Here is a 17,167-nt window from a genome sequence, read left to right as displayed (position 1 = left end):
TCTTTATACTTAATATTCCCTTTCAGTTTAGACTTCCTGACTGCATGGTACAGTAAGTCTGCCTTGTCTATAAAAATACAAATAGTCACTTCCTCTTGTGAGGGATTTTCTTCTTATTCATTTTGCTTAAAATTCTGTCTTTGCTTTTCCTTTAGAGAATTTTTTTTGATATTTATAAGTACATGGGTTGAGGATGATTTATACTAATTATATCAGAATTTTGGTAACATTGGAAGTTTCAGTAATCAGAAGAAGTAGTTTGTCTCCTATCTGCTTCTTATATTCATTTTTCTTTTTCATTAGCAGTCATAATAGATGCTATGGGCATAGGTCACTGATTTAGATGTCATCACATGCTAGCACTGCCTTTTGGACCTCTTTTATAGGATATGAACACATTACTTAAGGGCATGGAAATAGGGAGAAAGATACCACCTCATAAATTTTATATTTATGTTGTTTTTATTGAGGATTTTTCATTTGAGAATCAGGTTGTTTTGGATATTTCATCATAAATAAAGTTTGAAAGAAAAAGAAAAGTTTACCCCCATCTGTCCCTTATTATTACCATTATAAAATTCACAAAATTGCAAAACAGATACCAATAATTGTGGCAATAGAATAAATATGTGGTTTTTGTCATTACAGTTACATTGAATGAGGACTTCTTGTTTTGGGCACTTGGGATTGACCTGAAGGGTACTTAACCCCTAAGCCACATCTCCAGTTCTTTTTATTTTTTATTCTGAGACAATGTTTCCCTAAGTTGCTGAGGCTGGCTTCGAATTTGTGATTCTCCTGCTTTAGCCTCCTGAGTTGCTGGGATTATAGGCATGTGCCACCATCCCAGGATGAACAGTTTTTAGTAGCTCTGTGTTATAGTTTATTTTTCAGACTATAGAGTTATGCTTACTCAATATTTTATGTAAATCATTTTATTTTTAAATTTATTTAGCTTTTTTTTTTTAACCACTTTGGGTTGGATTCTTTTCTCCCTATATCTGGTTGGGGCTGAGGGATAGAGGCAGGCTATATCTTAGATTCGGTTGAGCAACTGATGACTTTAGTTTTTGCCTCACTGCATGTAATCCTGCCTTGGGTGTTCATCTCTGTTTAACTAGCTCTTTAAAGCCATCTGGAATTGTGTTAGAAAGTGCATGTCTGATTTCTCTCTTGATTTTTCTTAAGGCTGGTTTGAATCCTGGGTATACAGTTGTAATTTTCAGTACTTTTAATATTTTCAGGTGGAGGTTTTATTCTTTAGGGTTTTCAGAGATGCGCTTTGGAAAGAAACTAAACAGAATGATTTGTGACCTGCAGGGACAAAGACTGCAGTAAAACTGGAAGAACTCATTTCCTGTTAGTAGCAGTTTTTGAATGATAATGCTTGGAGTTCCATCAATTTATTTTTTGATGTGACTTTTAATATTCTTAGTTGTTAATTGATACTCTTATATTAACTATTTCATAAAATGTGTCAATGTATATATTAAAATGGCAACAAAATCTAAGATCAAATATAATAATAATTAAAAAGTTATATATATCTTACATATCTTAAATTTTCTTTTTAGGCATATGGATCAGGCTGTGATATTGTCATTTTGGCAAGTGACTTCGAATGTGTGCAGATCATTCCTGGTGCTAAGCATGGAAACATTCAAGTCAGCTGTGTGGAGTGTTCTAACCAACAAGGAAGAGTAAGAGATTTAATTACTTAATTTGTCATTTTTAATGTATTTAATAATGTTAGAATATTCTTATGCTTTTATGTAAGGCTTCTCTATGATTTTTAATTATATTTCTGTGTAAATGGCTATTGATTGGAGTTGTAACGGGAAAAGTTGTGTACAACTTGTAAAGTGCTCTTAAGCTGACAATGTCATAATTATTTGTTCTACAGGTATCTACTGTTTTGAAAGATCTATAGCTCTCACAATCTCATACATACTCCTTTTCTGGCAGTAGATAATTCCAGCAGCCATTAAGTTAATAGAAGGGAAGTAGTAGGCTTTTATCTTCTCTATTTGACATTCCTTATGTGATTAAACCTTAACTTAAGTCCTTTGAAGACGACTGTTCAATTCTTTTCCCTCCAGGTACAGTGGATGACTTCGTGATATCTCCTTAGTTAATTTCTCCTTCTCGATGGTTTCCCAATTAGCATTTATGTTTGATGATACGATTAATGCCATTTTATTTGATAAATTCTTAAGACCTGATGATGTCTTTCTCTACTTTTCATGGTTTTTGTATTATTTTTTACTGGATTATACAATTTCTGATAAAGAGATGTACCATTGAAATGTATTTTTGTCATTGAAGTTATTTCTATATTAAAAATTAAATAATTATTTTGGAGAAGATGATTTCTTTAAGTAGGTGAGCTTTGTTACATAAAGCCTGTTGAATTTGTTGATAACCCAGAAAATAATATTAAGTCTGGTACACTTCCAGGTATGTCTGTGGAAGGAAATAAACCACGAATGCTGCATTCAGATTATATTGTATGTAATTAGTTTTTTGAAAAGAAGATGGTCTTTATTTTACTTTTTCCTAAATATTAATGTTATGTTCATTCTTTTTTAGATTGCAGCTTCATATGGTAATGCTGTTTGTATTTTTGAGCCTCTGGGCATAAATTCTCATAAGAGAAATTGTGTAAGTACTAATTGATAGTAGAATACCTTAGAATCTAGTTTACTTTTTTATTGAAAAACTTTTAATCGTTCTGGTTAACTTTAGAATCTAGTTGGTAGAAATAAAGAGTTAAGAGCTGGTGCTGAAAGTGGGCTAGAATATCAGTGTAAAGTTGATAAGGGTATTTTAGAAACCCACATTTGTAGAGTATTGCTAATTGTCACTTCTTATGTTGAGATTTATGCTAGTCTGAACTATTCTAATTTCTTACCATCTCTATCTGATGTCTGGTTCGCTATTAATTCTTCTTTTCCTCTTCCCATCTTTACTCTCAACAGAGCAGGTTACGATACTTCTTTTATTTAATTTCTATAATTACTCCATATATCTCTCAAATTAAAAGCCCAAAAGCCTTAGATTATTATTTTTTTAAAAATATTTTTTAGTTGTCAATGGATTTGTATTGTATTATTGTATTGTATTGTATTTATTTATTTATTTATATGTGGTGCTGAGAATCGAACCAGTTCCTCACACATGCTAGGCAAGCTTTCTACCATTGAGCTACAACCCAGCCCTTAAAATAGATTATAACCTCCTTTTTCCTGGTGCCACATTTAATTACCTTTCAGCTCATCTCCTATTGTTCTTATTCTCCCTGATTCCACTCCAGTTGCACTGGTAAATTTTTACTGTTCCTCAGTTACCCTCCCATTTTAGGGCTTTTGCATTGGCTATTTTGGGAATGTTTTTCCTCATATAGCTCCAGGGCTAGCTTCTGCATATTTTTTTTTTTATAGATTTTTGTTGAAAAATACTTTTTCAGTGAGGCCTACCTTGACCACAATTTTATAAAAATTACAGCTTACTTCTACTTTTCCTATCTATTTTAAACTTTTTTCCATAACACTTATCTTGTATGTTTGATGCATCCATATGGAATAGGGAACATTATTTCTTTTGTTCATTGATTCATTCTAAATACTTGGTACTTGTAAATATTTGTTTATTGACGTCAGAGGCTTTGATAAGTTCACCACCAGCTTCGTGATCTAGTACACCACATTGAGAAACATTCACATTTATACTGAGTACTGAATTTTATTTACTATTCAGAAAATTTTACATTCATTTAACCATTCATTCTGTTAAAAATTACTACATGCAGCTGCGCATGGTGGCATACGCCTGTGATCCCAGTGACTTAGGAAGCTGAGGCAGGAAGATTGCAAATTCAAGCCCAGCCTTAGCAATTTAGCAAGACTCTGTCTCAAAATAAAAAATAAAAAGGCCTAGGGATGTAGCTCATTTGTAAAGTGCCCTTGGTGCAATTCTTAAAACAAAACTACATGCATCAGAACTCCTCAGTCACTCAAAATAATCAAAACTGCAAATGTTAAATATGAATGTTGAATATCTATTTATAAGTAATTTTAAACTATATTTTTCCTTCCCTTCCCTTCCCTCTCTCTGTCCCTCCCTTCTTTCCTTCCTTCCTTCCTTCTTTCTTTCTTTTTTTCCTACCTTCCTCTTTCTTTTCTGCCTTACTCTTTTTTCTTCTCTTTCTCTGTTTTCCTCTTTCTTTTGAAACAGGGTCTTCCTCTGAGGCCCAGGCTAGTCTCAAACTCCTGGATTCAAACCATCTTTCTGCCTCAGCCTCCTGAGTGACTGGGACTATAGTTGTGTACCACTATGCCCAGCTTCTTTAAAAAGTTTTTTAAAAAATGATATGTATTAAAATTAGTTTTGGTATATTTCATTAAATATGTATATTTGATAACTTCTTTTAATGTTTCTAAAAAAAAGTTGAATTAAAATGCTGTTCTTTATAGTAATACTGTGAAATGATTGTCAAATTTTGAAGTACTTATGAGTCACTTAGAGTGCTTACTCATAGAGTGTTTATCTAGCATGCATGAGCCCTGGTTCATTCTTGAGCTCTGCGAAAAACAAAACAAAACATTGTCACCTAGAGTACATATTTAAATTCATATTCCCTCAAATTTCTGCAGTTATAGCTGGTTCATGGATTACATTCTAAGGAACACTAAAAGAAAGCATATTAGATAATTATATATATAATTATCTAATATATATAATTATCAAATATATATATATATATTTGTTTTAAATGTCTGATTACATTGTGATATGGTCTTTTATACATACTTTCATTACATTTCTTTAAAATATACATTTATTTTAAAGTTTGTAATTTTAGGAGTTATTTAATTATTATTTTAAAATAGATTTGTTGAGTAGTTTTAAAAACAGATTTGTTGAGTAGTATTTAAAATACTTTTGAGGCTGATGTTGGTTAGCAATGGTAGGCTTTAAAAAACAACTTTTCCCTGATTATAAAATACAAAATTATTTTTAGATAATGAAATGTAGGTTTTACATGTAGAACTACTCAAGAAACCTTGTATAAATTATTTATTAAACATTTAAAAATATTATAAAGAGAAAAGGTATTTAAAAACATTTTAGTTGCTAGACAGTTAATATATAACTTATCTGAGGTTATATGGCTTTACATTGCACTGTATTTTTACAAAAGGATATTATATTTACAGACAGCAAAAAAATGTGTTAACTTTTAACTTTTATGCTGTATTTCGTGTTGAAGGCTTTTGACTTTGAAACTTTAAATCTCCTTTTAGAATGAAAATATTTTTAAAAATGGGTGGAAATTTTTCAAATATAATATACATCAGGTTTGTGCATTATAGGTTATGTAATCTGTTGGCTTCTTGAAGTATATTTAATTTTCTTTTAGACATTAAATCCAGTGGATTATGATGTGCATTTCTTTCTTTACACTTTTTAAAAATATACATTTATTTTATTAAACATTTTTGGCCATCTTTGTAGCAAGCATTAATAAGACTGAAGATACAAAGACTTTTATGGTATAGTTACTACCCTTGAAAAGTTGCAATTTACTAAGAGAGTCAGATACATAAATGACTGATAATTATGTCATCAATGTTTTAATGACAGAATGTCAAAGTGCTTTGGGTGCTATCAGAATGTCAGAGAAATCTTCATAACAGACATGAAGATTTAGCTAAATCTTAATGGAAACTTAGGAATTTTCAGATGGAGAAGAGGGGAATATATCTTAAGTGTAATACTTATAGACGTGGAAGGAATCCTGAGAGAACATGCTTGTTTGGGTTTGGCCAACAGCTTAATGTGGCAGAATAAATGCTAAGTGGGACCATTTATTGGAATATTATTTTAAAAATAGCATATGAAAATAATGGTGAAGTATTTGCATCTTCATTTTAGATCATAAGGGCTTAAGTTGAGGAAAATAATGAAATGGTGGGATTTTTGGATGTTTTTAAAACATATATTTTTCTTTTTTCTTTCTCTCTACATGTTTCAGCAACTCAAGTATCAGTGGCTTAAAACTGGGCAGTTTTTTTTGAGTTCCGTGACATATAACTTAGCATGGGACCCTCAAGGTACTTGGCAATTATATTTACAAATTATTAAAATTAAATATTTGTTTTAAATGTATGATTACAGTATGATATGGCCTTTCATAATAAGAAAACGATCAATATTATATTTTCCTTTTGTTGATGAATAAGTATACTTCTTGATATATAGTGCTTTGAACAATGCTTAATTTACTATTCTGTGCTTTTTTGTCTTTGCCTTTTAGTGTTTTATTTCAAGAAATAGTGATGTTTTTCCTTAATTAACATGTGCTTAACCTTACTCTTATCATATTTACTAAGAGACAAAATCGTCAATAAAACAGAGACCAAAAAAACTCCACCATATTTTGTTATCATTTATAATTCAGGAAATTTCTATCTTTCATCTCCAAAGATTAGGAACTTCTAATGATAATAGCTGTTGGCCCCTTTTACATTCACAATTAATAAGAGTTATTTTTATATTCCATGTAGAAAATCAAATTTCATTAATTTGTAGTTATGCCTCATGTCATTTTATACTGTATATAGTATATATATCAGAGGTTTGGGGATTTCTTATTCTACTTTTACTCTCCCTCCTCTTTTTTTTAAAGACTTGCTAGATACACAATAGCTCTTCACTAGTAAGCTTTTCTTGTTTAGGGATTCTTTTTTTCACTCTCTTCTAGGGGATGCTTCTAAATATGTATACTCCAAGTGTTTTTCATAGGAAAGTATTGTGTATTTTTCCTCTGATAGTTTGCAGACCAAGGCAGAGGCCCACAAGTGCATTTCTTTCCCAAGATAATCCTTGCTTATTCATCAGAACTTTCTTTAATTTTCAGATAACAGATTGTTGACAGCAACTGATTCTGTTCAGTTGTGGGCTCCTCCAGGAGGTGATATTCTGGAAGAGGAGGAAGAAATTGATAATAAAATTCCTCCCGTTTTAAATGATTGGAAGTGCGTCTGGCAGTGCAAGTTAGTGTCTAACTCTGTTGTTATGATCATTAATTTAAAAAAATGCTTTCTAAATTATGTTTCCTTTTACAAAGATTTTTATTTTTTGATGGTACCATTTCATTCAGAAGCCTCAAAAGTAGAATTTTTCTAACCAAAACCGATTATATTATAATGTCATCGTTCAGTTTGTGCCATAAATGTTTATAAAAAAGTATAGCAGTATTTTCAGGAAAGCTCCAGGACTTGAGTTGACAGGATTGACATGTAAAAATTATTAATTAGTAGGTTATATATAAACTGGGAAGCTGCCAGTTATTCTTTCAAGTGGAAGGATGGCTGCACCATTAACATTAACATGGATTATATGAAAAGGGCCAGTTAGCCAGAGAAGATGATGAATTCAGTTTTTAACATTTTGTGGGTGGAGGTACCCTGTATTCATATTACTTCCTTTTTTTCTTTCTCTAAAGTGAACTTTGTATTAGCTTTAATTAATTTGTTATTAAGAAGGTGTTTTTTTTTTTAATTTTTAGGGAGGCAAAACATTCGTGTTCTGATGATTGTAACTTTGATGTAATGAAAATTTTATCTTGATCATTTACATGTACTGGGTACCAGATTTTAAAAATGCTAACTGTTTAAGTTTGTTTTTTTGTTTTAGAACTTCAGTCTCTGTACATTTGATGGAATGGTCTCCTGATGGTGAATATTTTGCTACTGCTGGAAAGGTAAAGGATCAAACAAAAAACTAAAACAACTAAAAGTGTTCCTTATTCATCTGTATTTTCTATTCCTTTCTTTGTAAAATTGGGATATTACTATTCTATACAGCTGGCCAGAGAAATAGTAATAATGTTTATGAGGTTGGGAATATAGCTTAGTGGTAGAACACTTGCTTGCCATTTGTGAAGCCCTGGGTTTGATCTCCAGTGCAACCAAAAAACCCCACAAAAAAACAATAGAAAAAATATAAACCATGTGTAGAAGACCTGGTATGTACTATGTGGTACGCAGAGAAATAATAGCTATTATTATTAGTTTTACTTGAACTTAGCTCATATACATTTTTAAAAACTAATTTTTACATTTACAAATAGTGTATTTAATTTAATTTTAGTTAATTAATTTATTTTGATACTGGAGATTGAACCCAGGGCACTTTATCACAAGCTATATTCCCAGACCTTCATATTTTTATTTAGAGACATGGTCTCCCTAAAGCTGGCCTTCAACTTGTGATCCACCTGCTTTCAGCCTCCCAAATATAATTTTTTTTTGGCACTGGGGAGTGAACCCAGGAGCATTTAACCAATGAGCCACATTCCCAGCCCTTTTTTGTATTTTATTCAAAGACAGGGTCTCACTGAGTTGCTTAGGGCCTTGCTAGTTTGCTGAGCCTGACTTTGAACTTGCAAATTCTCCTGCCTCAGCCTCCCAAGCCACTGGGATTACATGCATGTGCCATCACACATGGCCCAAATATAATTTTATTAAAAGGAAAATTGTTTTACTGGATTCATGATGAAAAGAAGTTCTTTAACTCATTCTTCCCACTCTTATTTCCAGTGTACTGAGGCAATTATTCATCAAGTTGAATGTTTTGATATTTCTGTCCCTGTTCCTAAATAACTTTCTAAAACTTATGTTTTTTTCTACCCTGTTTTATGTATCGTTTGTTACGTTCCTAGGAGGGAAGCTGAGATTTTAGCTTTCTAGCCGCTGCTTCCAGCCCTATCCCCACATCTAATGCATATTTGCTTTCCATACTTTAATCTTCCTGGTGTAGATATCTGATATTTTGGGGTAAATTGGTATTTATTATTACATTGTTACAATGGGCCTGGAAATGGGCCTCATTCTCCTTCAAATGTGTTTCTGCTTTCCCAAATGAACCTGTCTCTGGAAAAAAAAAAAGAGATTGTATGATATTCTTCATAGGTATAATCACTTTGTAGACAGTAATATCTTATACCTAACTAATTCATCCACAGAATTACTGACAGAATTTGGTATTATATCTCAGAATAATCTCACATAGAAAATATCCTGGAAATGTGTTTTCTCTGCTCAAATCTGGCTTTGTTTCTCTACAAGTATAAACTAACAAAAGTATCATTTGAGGATTTTCTTTTACCAACTGTGGAAATTCTCTTTGCCTTTCTTCTTTGTTAAATTTTTTTTTAATCATTATTTATCTTCTCTAAACGTTTTTGAGGCCTTGTATATCTTAAATTTTTTTTTCCTTCTCCTTGATTTGGTTGGACCTAGATTCAGTTTGAAATCACTGTTCCTCAGAATTTTTAGTGTCAGTATTTTATTGCCTCCTGGCTTTTAGTGTTGTTATTGAGAAATACAATACCAGTATGGCTATACTCCCCAGTCTCTAGCTACAGAGGTTTTGAGGCGATTCTCCTTATCCCCAGAGTTCTGAAACTTCATTATGATGCCTATGTTTTGAGTTAGTCCTCTGGAAACATTTCAGTATCTGCCTCTAATGGATAAAGACTTTGTTGTTTAGGCTATTTGGCAGACCTGCTTAATCTGGAAATTCATGTCCTTCAGTTCTGAGAGAATATTTTTATAGTATTTCCTTCTCTGTCTTTCTGGATCTCTTCTTATTCAGATGTGTGCCTTATTTTCTAACCCGCTAATCTGCTATTTTTCCCTTCTATATTTTCCATCTCCTCATCTTTTTACTTCATTTCTGGGGTATTTTTCAGCTTAAATTTTGAAATAATTTTTTTCCCTGTGATTACATTTTTAATTTCCAAGAGTTCTTTCTTATTATCTGAGTGTTTCTTTTTAAAATTATATTTTTTATGAGTACAGAAAGTATGTGTGTGTGTGTGTATATATATATACATATATGAAACTTATAACATACTTTGTGTGTGCATGTGGAAATTGAACCCAGGGGTGCTCTACCACTGAGCTACATTTCTGGTCCTTTTTATTTTTTAGTTTGAGACAGGGGCTCAACAAGTTGCCAAGGCTGGCCTTGAACTTGAAATCCTCTCGCATCAGTTTCCCAAGTCACTGGGATGGTAGGCATGTACCACTATGCTCAGCTATATAACAAATTAAAATGAAACAAATTAAAAAATATAAAACAAATTAAAAAAATCACTACTCAACTGGAGACAACTAAAATTAATGGGCCCCTTATCTTCCTCCTTACATCTCTTCTTTCTCCTCCCACCCCAGGCAATCAGAATCTTAAATTTTATGTTTTATCATTTTATTGCTTATTTAAAAAAATAATTTCACATGTGTAAATTTTCAAATAATATAATGTTTTACTACTGTTTTGAGCTTACACCATATAGTTAATTTTTTTTATGCAACTTAATTTTTGTAATCTTTGGAGGTATTGCCAGTTTTCCAAAGCATTTATACTACTTAACACTCTCATTAATAGTGTACATAGTTCTTATTGTTCGTTGTCAGCACTGATGTAGTCAGACTTTTAATCTTTTGTATTTGGTGAATGCCCATGTTACCTCATTGTAGGTTTAAAGGGTATTTCCATGTTATTAATAAGGTTGTTAAATACCCTTTCATAGGTTTATTGGGTATTTGGATGACTGATTTAAAAGCAAACGATGGGTCAGTCCCTTGTCTAATTTTTAAACAGTTAATCTTTTTTCTTACTGATTTGTAGGAGTTCTTTATTTCTGGGTATGAACTCTTTATCAATTATACATTTTGTAAAGATGTTCTCTCACTTATTACTTATTAATTCACTTTATTAATGGTATCTTTTTGTGAATAGTGGTATTTAATTTTAACATCAAGATTATTAAGTTTTTTTCCTTTAAGGTTGCGCTCTGTTTAATGAATTTTTCTACGTTGAGATTCTGAGGATTTTCTTATATTAATAGTAATTTTTTCCCCTCTTGTTTTTGGTATCAGGGATTGAATCCAGACATGCTTAACCACTGAGCTACATTCTCAGACATTTTTTTTAATTAAAAAAAATTTGAGACAGGGTCTCACTAAATTGCTGAGACTGACTTCAAACTTGTCATCCTTCTGCCTCAGCCTCACAAGTTACTAGCATTACAGGCATGCACCACTGTGCCTGGCTTATTGTATAATCATCTAGATGAGTTTCTTAAAGTTTTGTTTTGTGTTTTTGTCTTTTATCTAGTGGAGCCTATATATCCTTCTAAACAGTATTATTTTTTAAAATGCATAAAAGAAAATACACAACATTATAAAGGAAATGTTAAAATAATGACTTCATGATACTGAATTTTGTGATAACAGACATATACATTTTAATAAATGCATATAGTAACAAAAAATTAGATCTCAAATATGGATAGGTTAAAGTTTAATTGCATTTAATTTTTGCATATGTAATAAAAACTTCCATATATCACTTTATAAAGTAAAGCTAAGCTTTCCAAGAATATCAGTATTCATCCATGGCTCTTTGAGTTAATCTCTAGTTGTGAAAACATTCAAATTTACTGTTTGTGGTTGCATAATTACTTGGCATAGAGTTAGTTGCTCAATAGTTACATGAATAACGTAGACAGGAAAACTGCACAGCACATTATAGACAGGAAGATTGCAATCATGTGTAGTTTAGTGGTAGTTTCAATAACAAACAGTTTCCAAGTAAAGATGAATGTAAAAACATTTTGATATATAGCAACTGTCATATGATATGAAAATATTTATGATCTCTAAGATCATGTGTAGTGCTAATGTTACTTTGGTTTATTGAACCATCTCTTTCAATTAGCAGTTTTGAAAATAGAGAATTGTTCTTCTCCATCCAAGTTTATGGTACTACTGGGTCTTAGTTTTCTTAGTTTCCCTAGATGTAGACCTTGAGATAAGGATTCAAATATCAGTAGTTAATATGGGAATGATTACAAGAAATATACTGACTTTGAGGAATACATTAATGAACTTGAAAATATACCCTTTTTTTAGTGCCTTTCCAAGCTTAATTCTCTGGACACCCTGGTAGCCAGTGTTCCTTGCACACAGCATTCCTTACACATGTTCATTCTTCATACACATCAAAAATTGAGGGCTGGTGAGGACACAGCATTGATTCTCAGCACTCAACCAGCTCCTTGAAAACTGCAGGCAAAGATATGTAGATGCATTCAGTTGAAACTGGCACACCAAAATACTAAGACACAATGAGATACAGATGATGTATTGCAAATATCTTTTGTATCTTGACTTCTAACCATGGAACCTTTGGGTCAGGGGACCTTGGGCTAAGAATTCCTATTCTAGAATCTGGAAATTTTATGTTTTGTTTTTCACATTTAGGTCCAAAATCTTTATGGAATAATCTTTAGGTATGGTTAGAAAGAGACCAAGTTTAATTTTTCTGTATGACTATCCAATTGTCATATACAACTTATTAAAAAGCCTTTCTTTTCTTCATTGCTCTGTATGCCTATTTTTGTTATAAAATCAAAGTCCTTATTTCTGTGGGTCTGTTTCTGGGCTCTTTTCTCTAGTCCATTGGTCTTTTCTTGTGCCAGTGCCATCTGTCTTAATTGCTATAGCTTTTAAATTGTTTTGATATCTGGTAGAGCAAGTTCTCCCATCTTGTTTTTCTTTTGTAAGATTAGTGTGTTTATTTTTGTCCCTTTGTATTTCCATATAATTTTAGAATAAGCTGATAAATTTTATAAAACAAATGAACAGAAACTCTTTTATGATCTTGACTGGTATTGCATTGACTTTATACGTCAGTTTGGGGAGAATAAACATTTTATAACATTTAGTTTTTCCATCTAGGAACATAGAATGGACATTTGTTTATTTAAATGTTTCATTTTCCTCAGTAATATTTTATTAATTTTCTATGTGGAGATCATAAACATATTTAGTTAGATTCATTCCTAGGTGTTTGATATTCTTTTTGGGGGGGGGTGCGGTGGTTACTGGGGATTGAACTCAGGGGCACTTGACCACTGAGCCACATCCCCAGCTAAGTGTCTCACTGAGTTGCTTAGTGCCTTGCTTTTGCTGGGATGCTGGGATCACAGGTGTGCACCACTGTGCCTGGCTGATTGATATTCTTGATGCTGTTATAGATGATATCATTATGCAAATATCACTTAATAATTGTTGCTGGTATATGGATGTGTGATTAATTGAAAAAATTTTATTTTTTAGTTACAGTTGGACACAATACCTTTATTTTATTTATTTATTTTTATGTGGTGTTGAGGATCGAACCCAGGGCCTCGCACGTACTAGGTGAGCGCTCTACCGCTGAGCTACAACCCTTGCCCCTGATTAATTTTTGCATATTGGCATTATGTCCAGCAATCTTACTAAACCCATTAATTCTTATAATTCCTTTGTAGATCCTTTTGGATTTTCTCTATACATAATTATCTATGAATAGTGAGTACTATTAGTTCATTTTTTATAACACTCATGTTTCATATTATTTTCTTTTTTTAACTGAAATATCTAGGATCTCTAGTATAGTATTGAATAAAAATGCTGATAAAAGTTATCTTTTTCTGGGGTTGGGGTTGCATAAAAATAAAATAAAGGTATTGTGTTCACCTGTAACTAAGTAAATATTAAAAAAAGAAAATAGTTATCTTTTTCTTATTTTTCATTTCAAAGAGATACCTTATACTATGTCACCATAAGTAAGTATATGTAAGGTATTTATTGTAGATATTCTTTTTCAGATAAAGGAAGTTTCCTTTTACTTGTAGTTTGTTTGTAGTTTTTTGCGGGGGGAACTGAACTCAGGGGAACTTGACCACTAAGCCACATTCCCAGCTCTATTTTGTATTTTATTTAGAGATAGGGTCTCACTGAGTTGCTTAGTGCCTCACTTATCATTATTTTTTATCTTAATCTTTTAATAAGGTGAAATACATAGACTGATTTTCAAGTGTTAAACAAACATTGGATTTCTGGAATAATCTCAACTTGATTATAGTGTATTATATTCTTGGATTCTGTTTGCTCTTGTTTTAAGATTTATGAGAGATCTATGTGTTGGAGTGAGATTTGCCACCCCCCCCCCCTTTTGGTACTGGAGAATTGAACCCAGGGATGCCACTACTGAGCTACATCCCCAGCTCTTTTTACTTTTTATTTTGAGACAGGGTCTCACTAAGTTGCTTGGGGCTTGGTTAAGTTGCTGAGGGTGGCCTCGAATTTGTGATCCTCCTGCCTCAGTCTCCGTACATGTTGGGATTACAGGTGTATGCCACGACACCTGGCTTTTTCTTTTTTGAAAAGCCAATTTAATCCTTAGAGATTGTCTTTGGGGTTTTCTTGGCAGTGTGGAAGTGCTTCTGAGCTGACTTTTCATAGAGCTGTTTTAAAAAAAGCTTTAGCATTTGCTTACTGTAGGTTCTTACCAGAGAAAACAGACATAATCAGAACACAAGATAACGTTCTACCAACTATCTATGTCTGTTCTCTTCTCTACTATGTATCTGTATATTCTGCCTTGCCTTATTTTACCATAGATACATAGGGCCAATTCTTTCGCAAATGTATATACTAGATCTTATTTGCTTGTTTACTTAGGGGCATCATTATTAGTTAACTCTTATATTTTCAAATCTGTTTTCCCTTCTCTCCTAGGTCATTTAATTAGCCTGTGTTGTAAACTGAATGTTTGTAACTCCCCAAATTCATACACTGAAGTGCTAACCCCCAGTTTGATGGTGTTAGGAAATGGAGACTTTGGGAGGTACTTTGGGTTAGATAAGGTCACAAGAATGGATGTGTTAGGATTAGTGCCCTTACAAGAAGAGATAAGCAAGCTTGCTTTTTCTGCCGTGTGAGGGTACAGTGAGAGGATGGTCACCTACAAGACAGGAAGAGAGCCCTCACCAGAACCCAACCAGGCTGACACCCTGATCTTGGACTCTAAGCTTCCAGAGCTATGAGGAAATAACTTTTTGTTGCTTAAGCCACCCAGTGTTTCTTTTTTTGTCTGTTTGTTTGTTTTTTGTTATGGCAGCCCAAGCTGACTCATACAGCGTGGTATACCAAATGTGCTATAATCATGTTCATTGTAGAATAAGTAAATAACAATAACTCGTGGCTTTCCCTCCCAGCTTCTACCACAGTTCCCTGTCTTCCTTGTAAAATCTAGAAAGTGTTGCTGTCTGCTTGTGTTTCTCCTCATTTTCAGTTGAGCCCTCCCACCATCACTTCTCTGAAATTGTCCTCAAGAGACTTCCTATTACTGAATCCTGTGGTTACTTCTTACTAAACCTATCAGCATAATTTAACTTGGTTGGTTATTTCCACCTTCTTTTAAAGCTTTACTTTTGTTTAGAGAAGTTTTAGATTCCTAGCAAAATTGAGAGGAAGGTATAGAGAAATCTTATATACGCTCCACTCCCAAACATGCATAGCTTTTCTCACTAACAGCATCTCCAAATAGAGTGGTACATTTGCTGTTAATGATGCACCTACATTGATGAATCATTATCACTTAAAGTCAGTACTTATATTACACTCTTGGTGTGTACATTCTGTGGGTTTGGAAAACTATAATGACATATATCTATTACAATGTCATATTGAATATTTTCACTGCCCGAGAAATCCTGTGTTCCTCTTTTTAATTGTGGCTGCCTTTCCTGTTTTTTTTTGGTGTCACAGTCTCTCTCTATTTTTAAATGTTGGGGTACCTAGGACTCATTTCTTGGACCTCTCCTCTCTATATACTCTTTATTCTTGGAGATCTTGTCTTATGGTTTCAGATGCCACTTAATTGCCATTTTTATATGCTGATGACTTTCAAATTTGTATCTTTTGGCTGTATTTCTCCTCTAATTTTCACTCCTCTTACCTTGAATGTGGTTCCCCTCCAGTTTGTGTACTCCAGTATCTTCTTTGAATTTTTATTGCACACAGACTTAGAAGTAGATCATGGAGGATTTTTTTTTCATTGATTAAGTCATCTTGCTCTAGGCATCTTATGTTCAGTTCTCTTAAGAGCTAAGTATTTCATAATTCTTATGGAAAGATAAGAATCCTTCATTGGTAAGAATCCTCTGAGGGTTAAACAAATGTGTCTTGGGTTTAAAAAGTTTATTTTCTCATGATTTAGAAAAGACACCACATCTATGTCCTCCTCGGAGAAGTGTCTGTTCAGGTCCTTGGCCCATTTGTTGATTGGGTTATTTGTTATCTTATTGTTTAATTTTTTGAGTTCTTTGTATACTCTGGATATTAGGGCTTTATCTGAAGTGTGAGGAGTAAAGATTTGTTCCCAGGATGTAGGCTCCCTATTTACCTCTCTTATTGTTTCTTTTGCTGAGAAAAAACTTTTTAGTTCAAGTAAGTCCCATTTGTTGATTCTAGTTATTAACTCTTGTGCTATGGGTGTCCTATTGAGGAATTTGGAGCCCGACCCCACAGTATGTAGATCGTAGCCAACTTTTTCTTCTATCAGACGCCATGTCTCTGATTTGATATCAAGCTCCTTGATCCATTTTGAGTTAACTTTTGTGCATGGCGAGAGAAAGGGATTCAGTTTCATTTTGTTGCATATGGATTTCCAGTTTTCCCAGCACCATTTGTTGAAGATGCTATCCTTCCTCCATTGCATGCTTTTAGCCCCTTTATCAAATATAAGATAGTTGTAATTTTGTGGATTGGTTTCTGTGTCCTCTATTCTGTACCATTGGTCCACCCGCCTGTTTTGGTACCAGTACCATGCTGTTTTTGTTACTATTGCTCTGTAGTATAGTTTGTATCGCTGTACTGCCTGATTCACACTTCCTGCTTAGAGTTGCTTTTGCTATTCTGGGTCTTTTATTTTTCCATATGAATTTCATGATTGCTTTCTCTATTTCTACAAGAAATGCCATTGGGATTTTGATTGGCATTGCATTAAACCTATAGAGAACTTTTGGTAATATCGCCATTTTGATGATGTTAGTTCTGCCTATCCATGAACAGGGTATATTTTTCCATCTTCTAAGATCTTCTTCTATTTCTCTGTTTAGGGTTCTGTAGTTTTCATTGTATAAGTCAATCAATCAACAAGTACATGAAAAAATGCTCACCATCCCTAGCAGTCAGAGAAATGCAAACCACCATAAGATACCATCTCACTCTAGTAAGATTGGCAGCCATTATGAAGTCAAACA

General features: G+C 33.0%; 1 protein-coding gene across 5 annotated transcripts in view; it reads left to right on the top strand.

Annotated features, from left to right (window-relative positions):
* The window catches only part of Dmxl2 (Dmx like 2), a 146,974-nt gene that overhangs the window by 21,309 nt on the left and 108,498 nt on the right, over positions 1-17,167 (top strand). For all 5 annotated transcript variants that reach the window (XM_076850786.2, XM_076850784.2, XM_076850787.2 and 2 more), the window contains exons 2-6: positions 1,575-1,700; positions 2,590-2,661; positions 6,035-6,113; positions 6,920-7,055; positions 7,699-7,765. In XM_076850786.2, coding sequence (XP_076706901.1) covers positions 1,575-1,700; positions 2,590-2,661; positions 6,035-6,113; positions 6,920-7,055; positions 7,699-7,765 — 480 coding nt within the window. The remainder of the gene's footprint in view (positions 1-1,574; positions 1,701-2,589; positions 2,662-6,034; positions 6,114-6,919; positions 7,056-7,698; positions 7,766-17,167) is intronic.

This window comes from Callospermophilus lateralis, chromosome 3 (genome assembly GCF_048772815.1).
Source record: "Callospermophilus lateralis isolate mCalLat2 chromosome 3, mCalLat2.hap1, whole genome shotgun sequence".
Classification (NCBI taxonomy): Eukaryota; Metazoa; Chordata; class Mammalia; order Rodentia; family Sciuridae; genus Callospermophilus; species Callospermophilus lateralis.
Note: the sequence above shows the minus strand (reverse complement) of the source record. Positions and strands in the feature narration are given on the sequence as shown.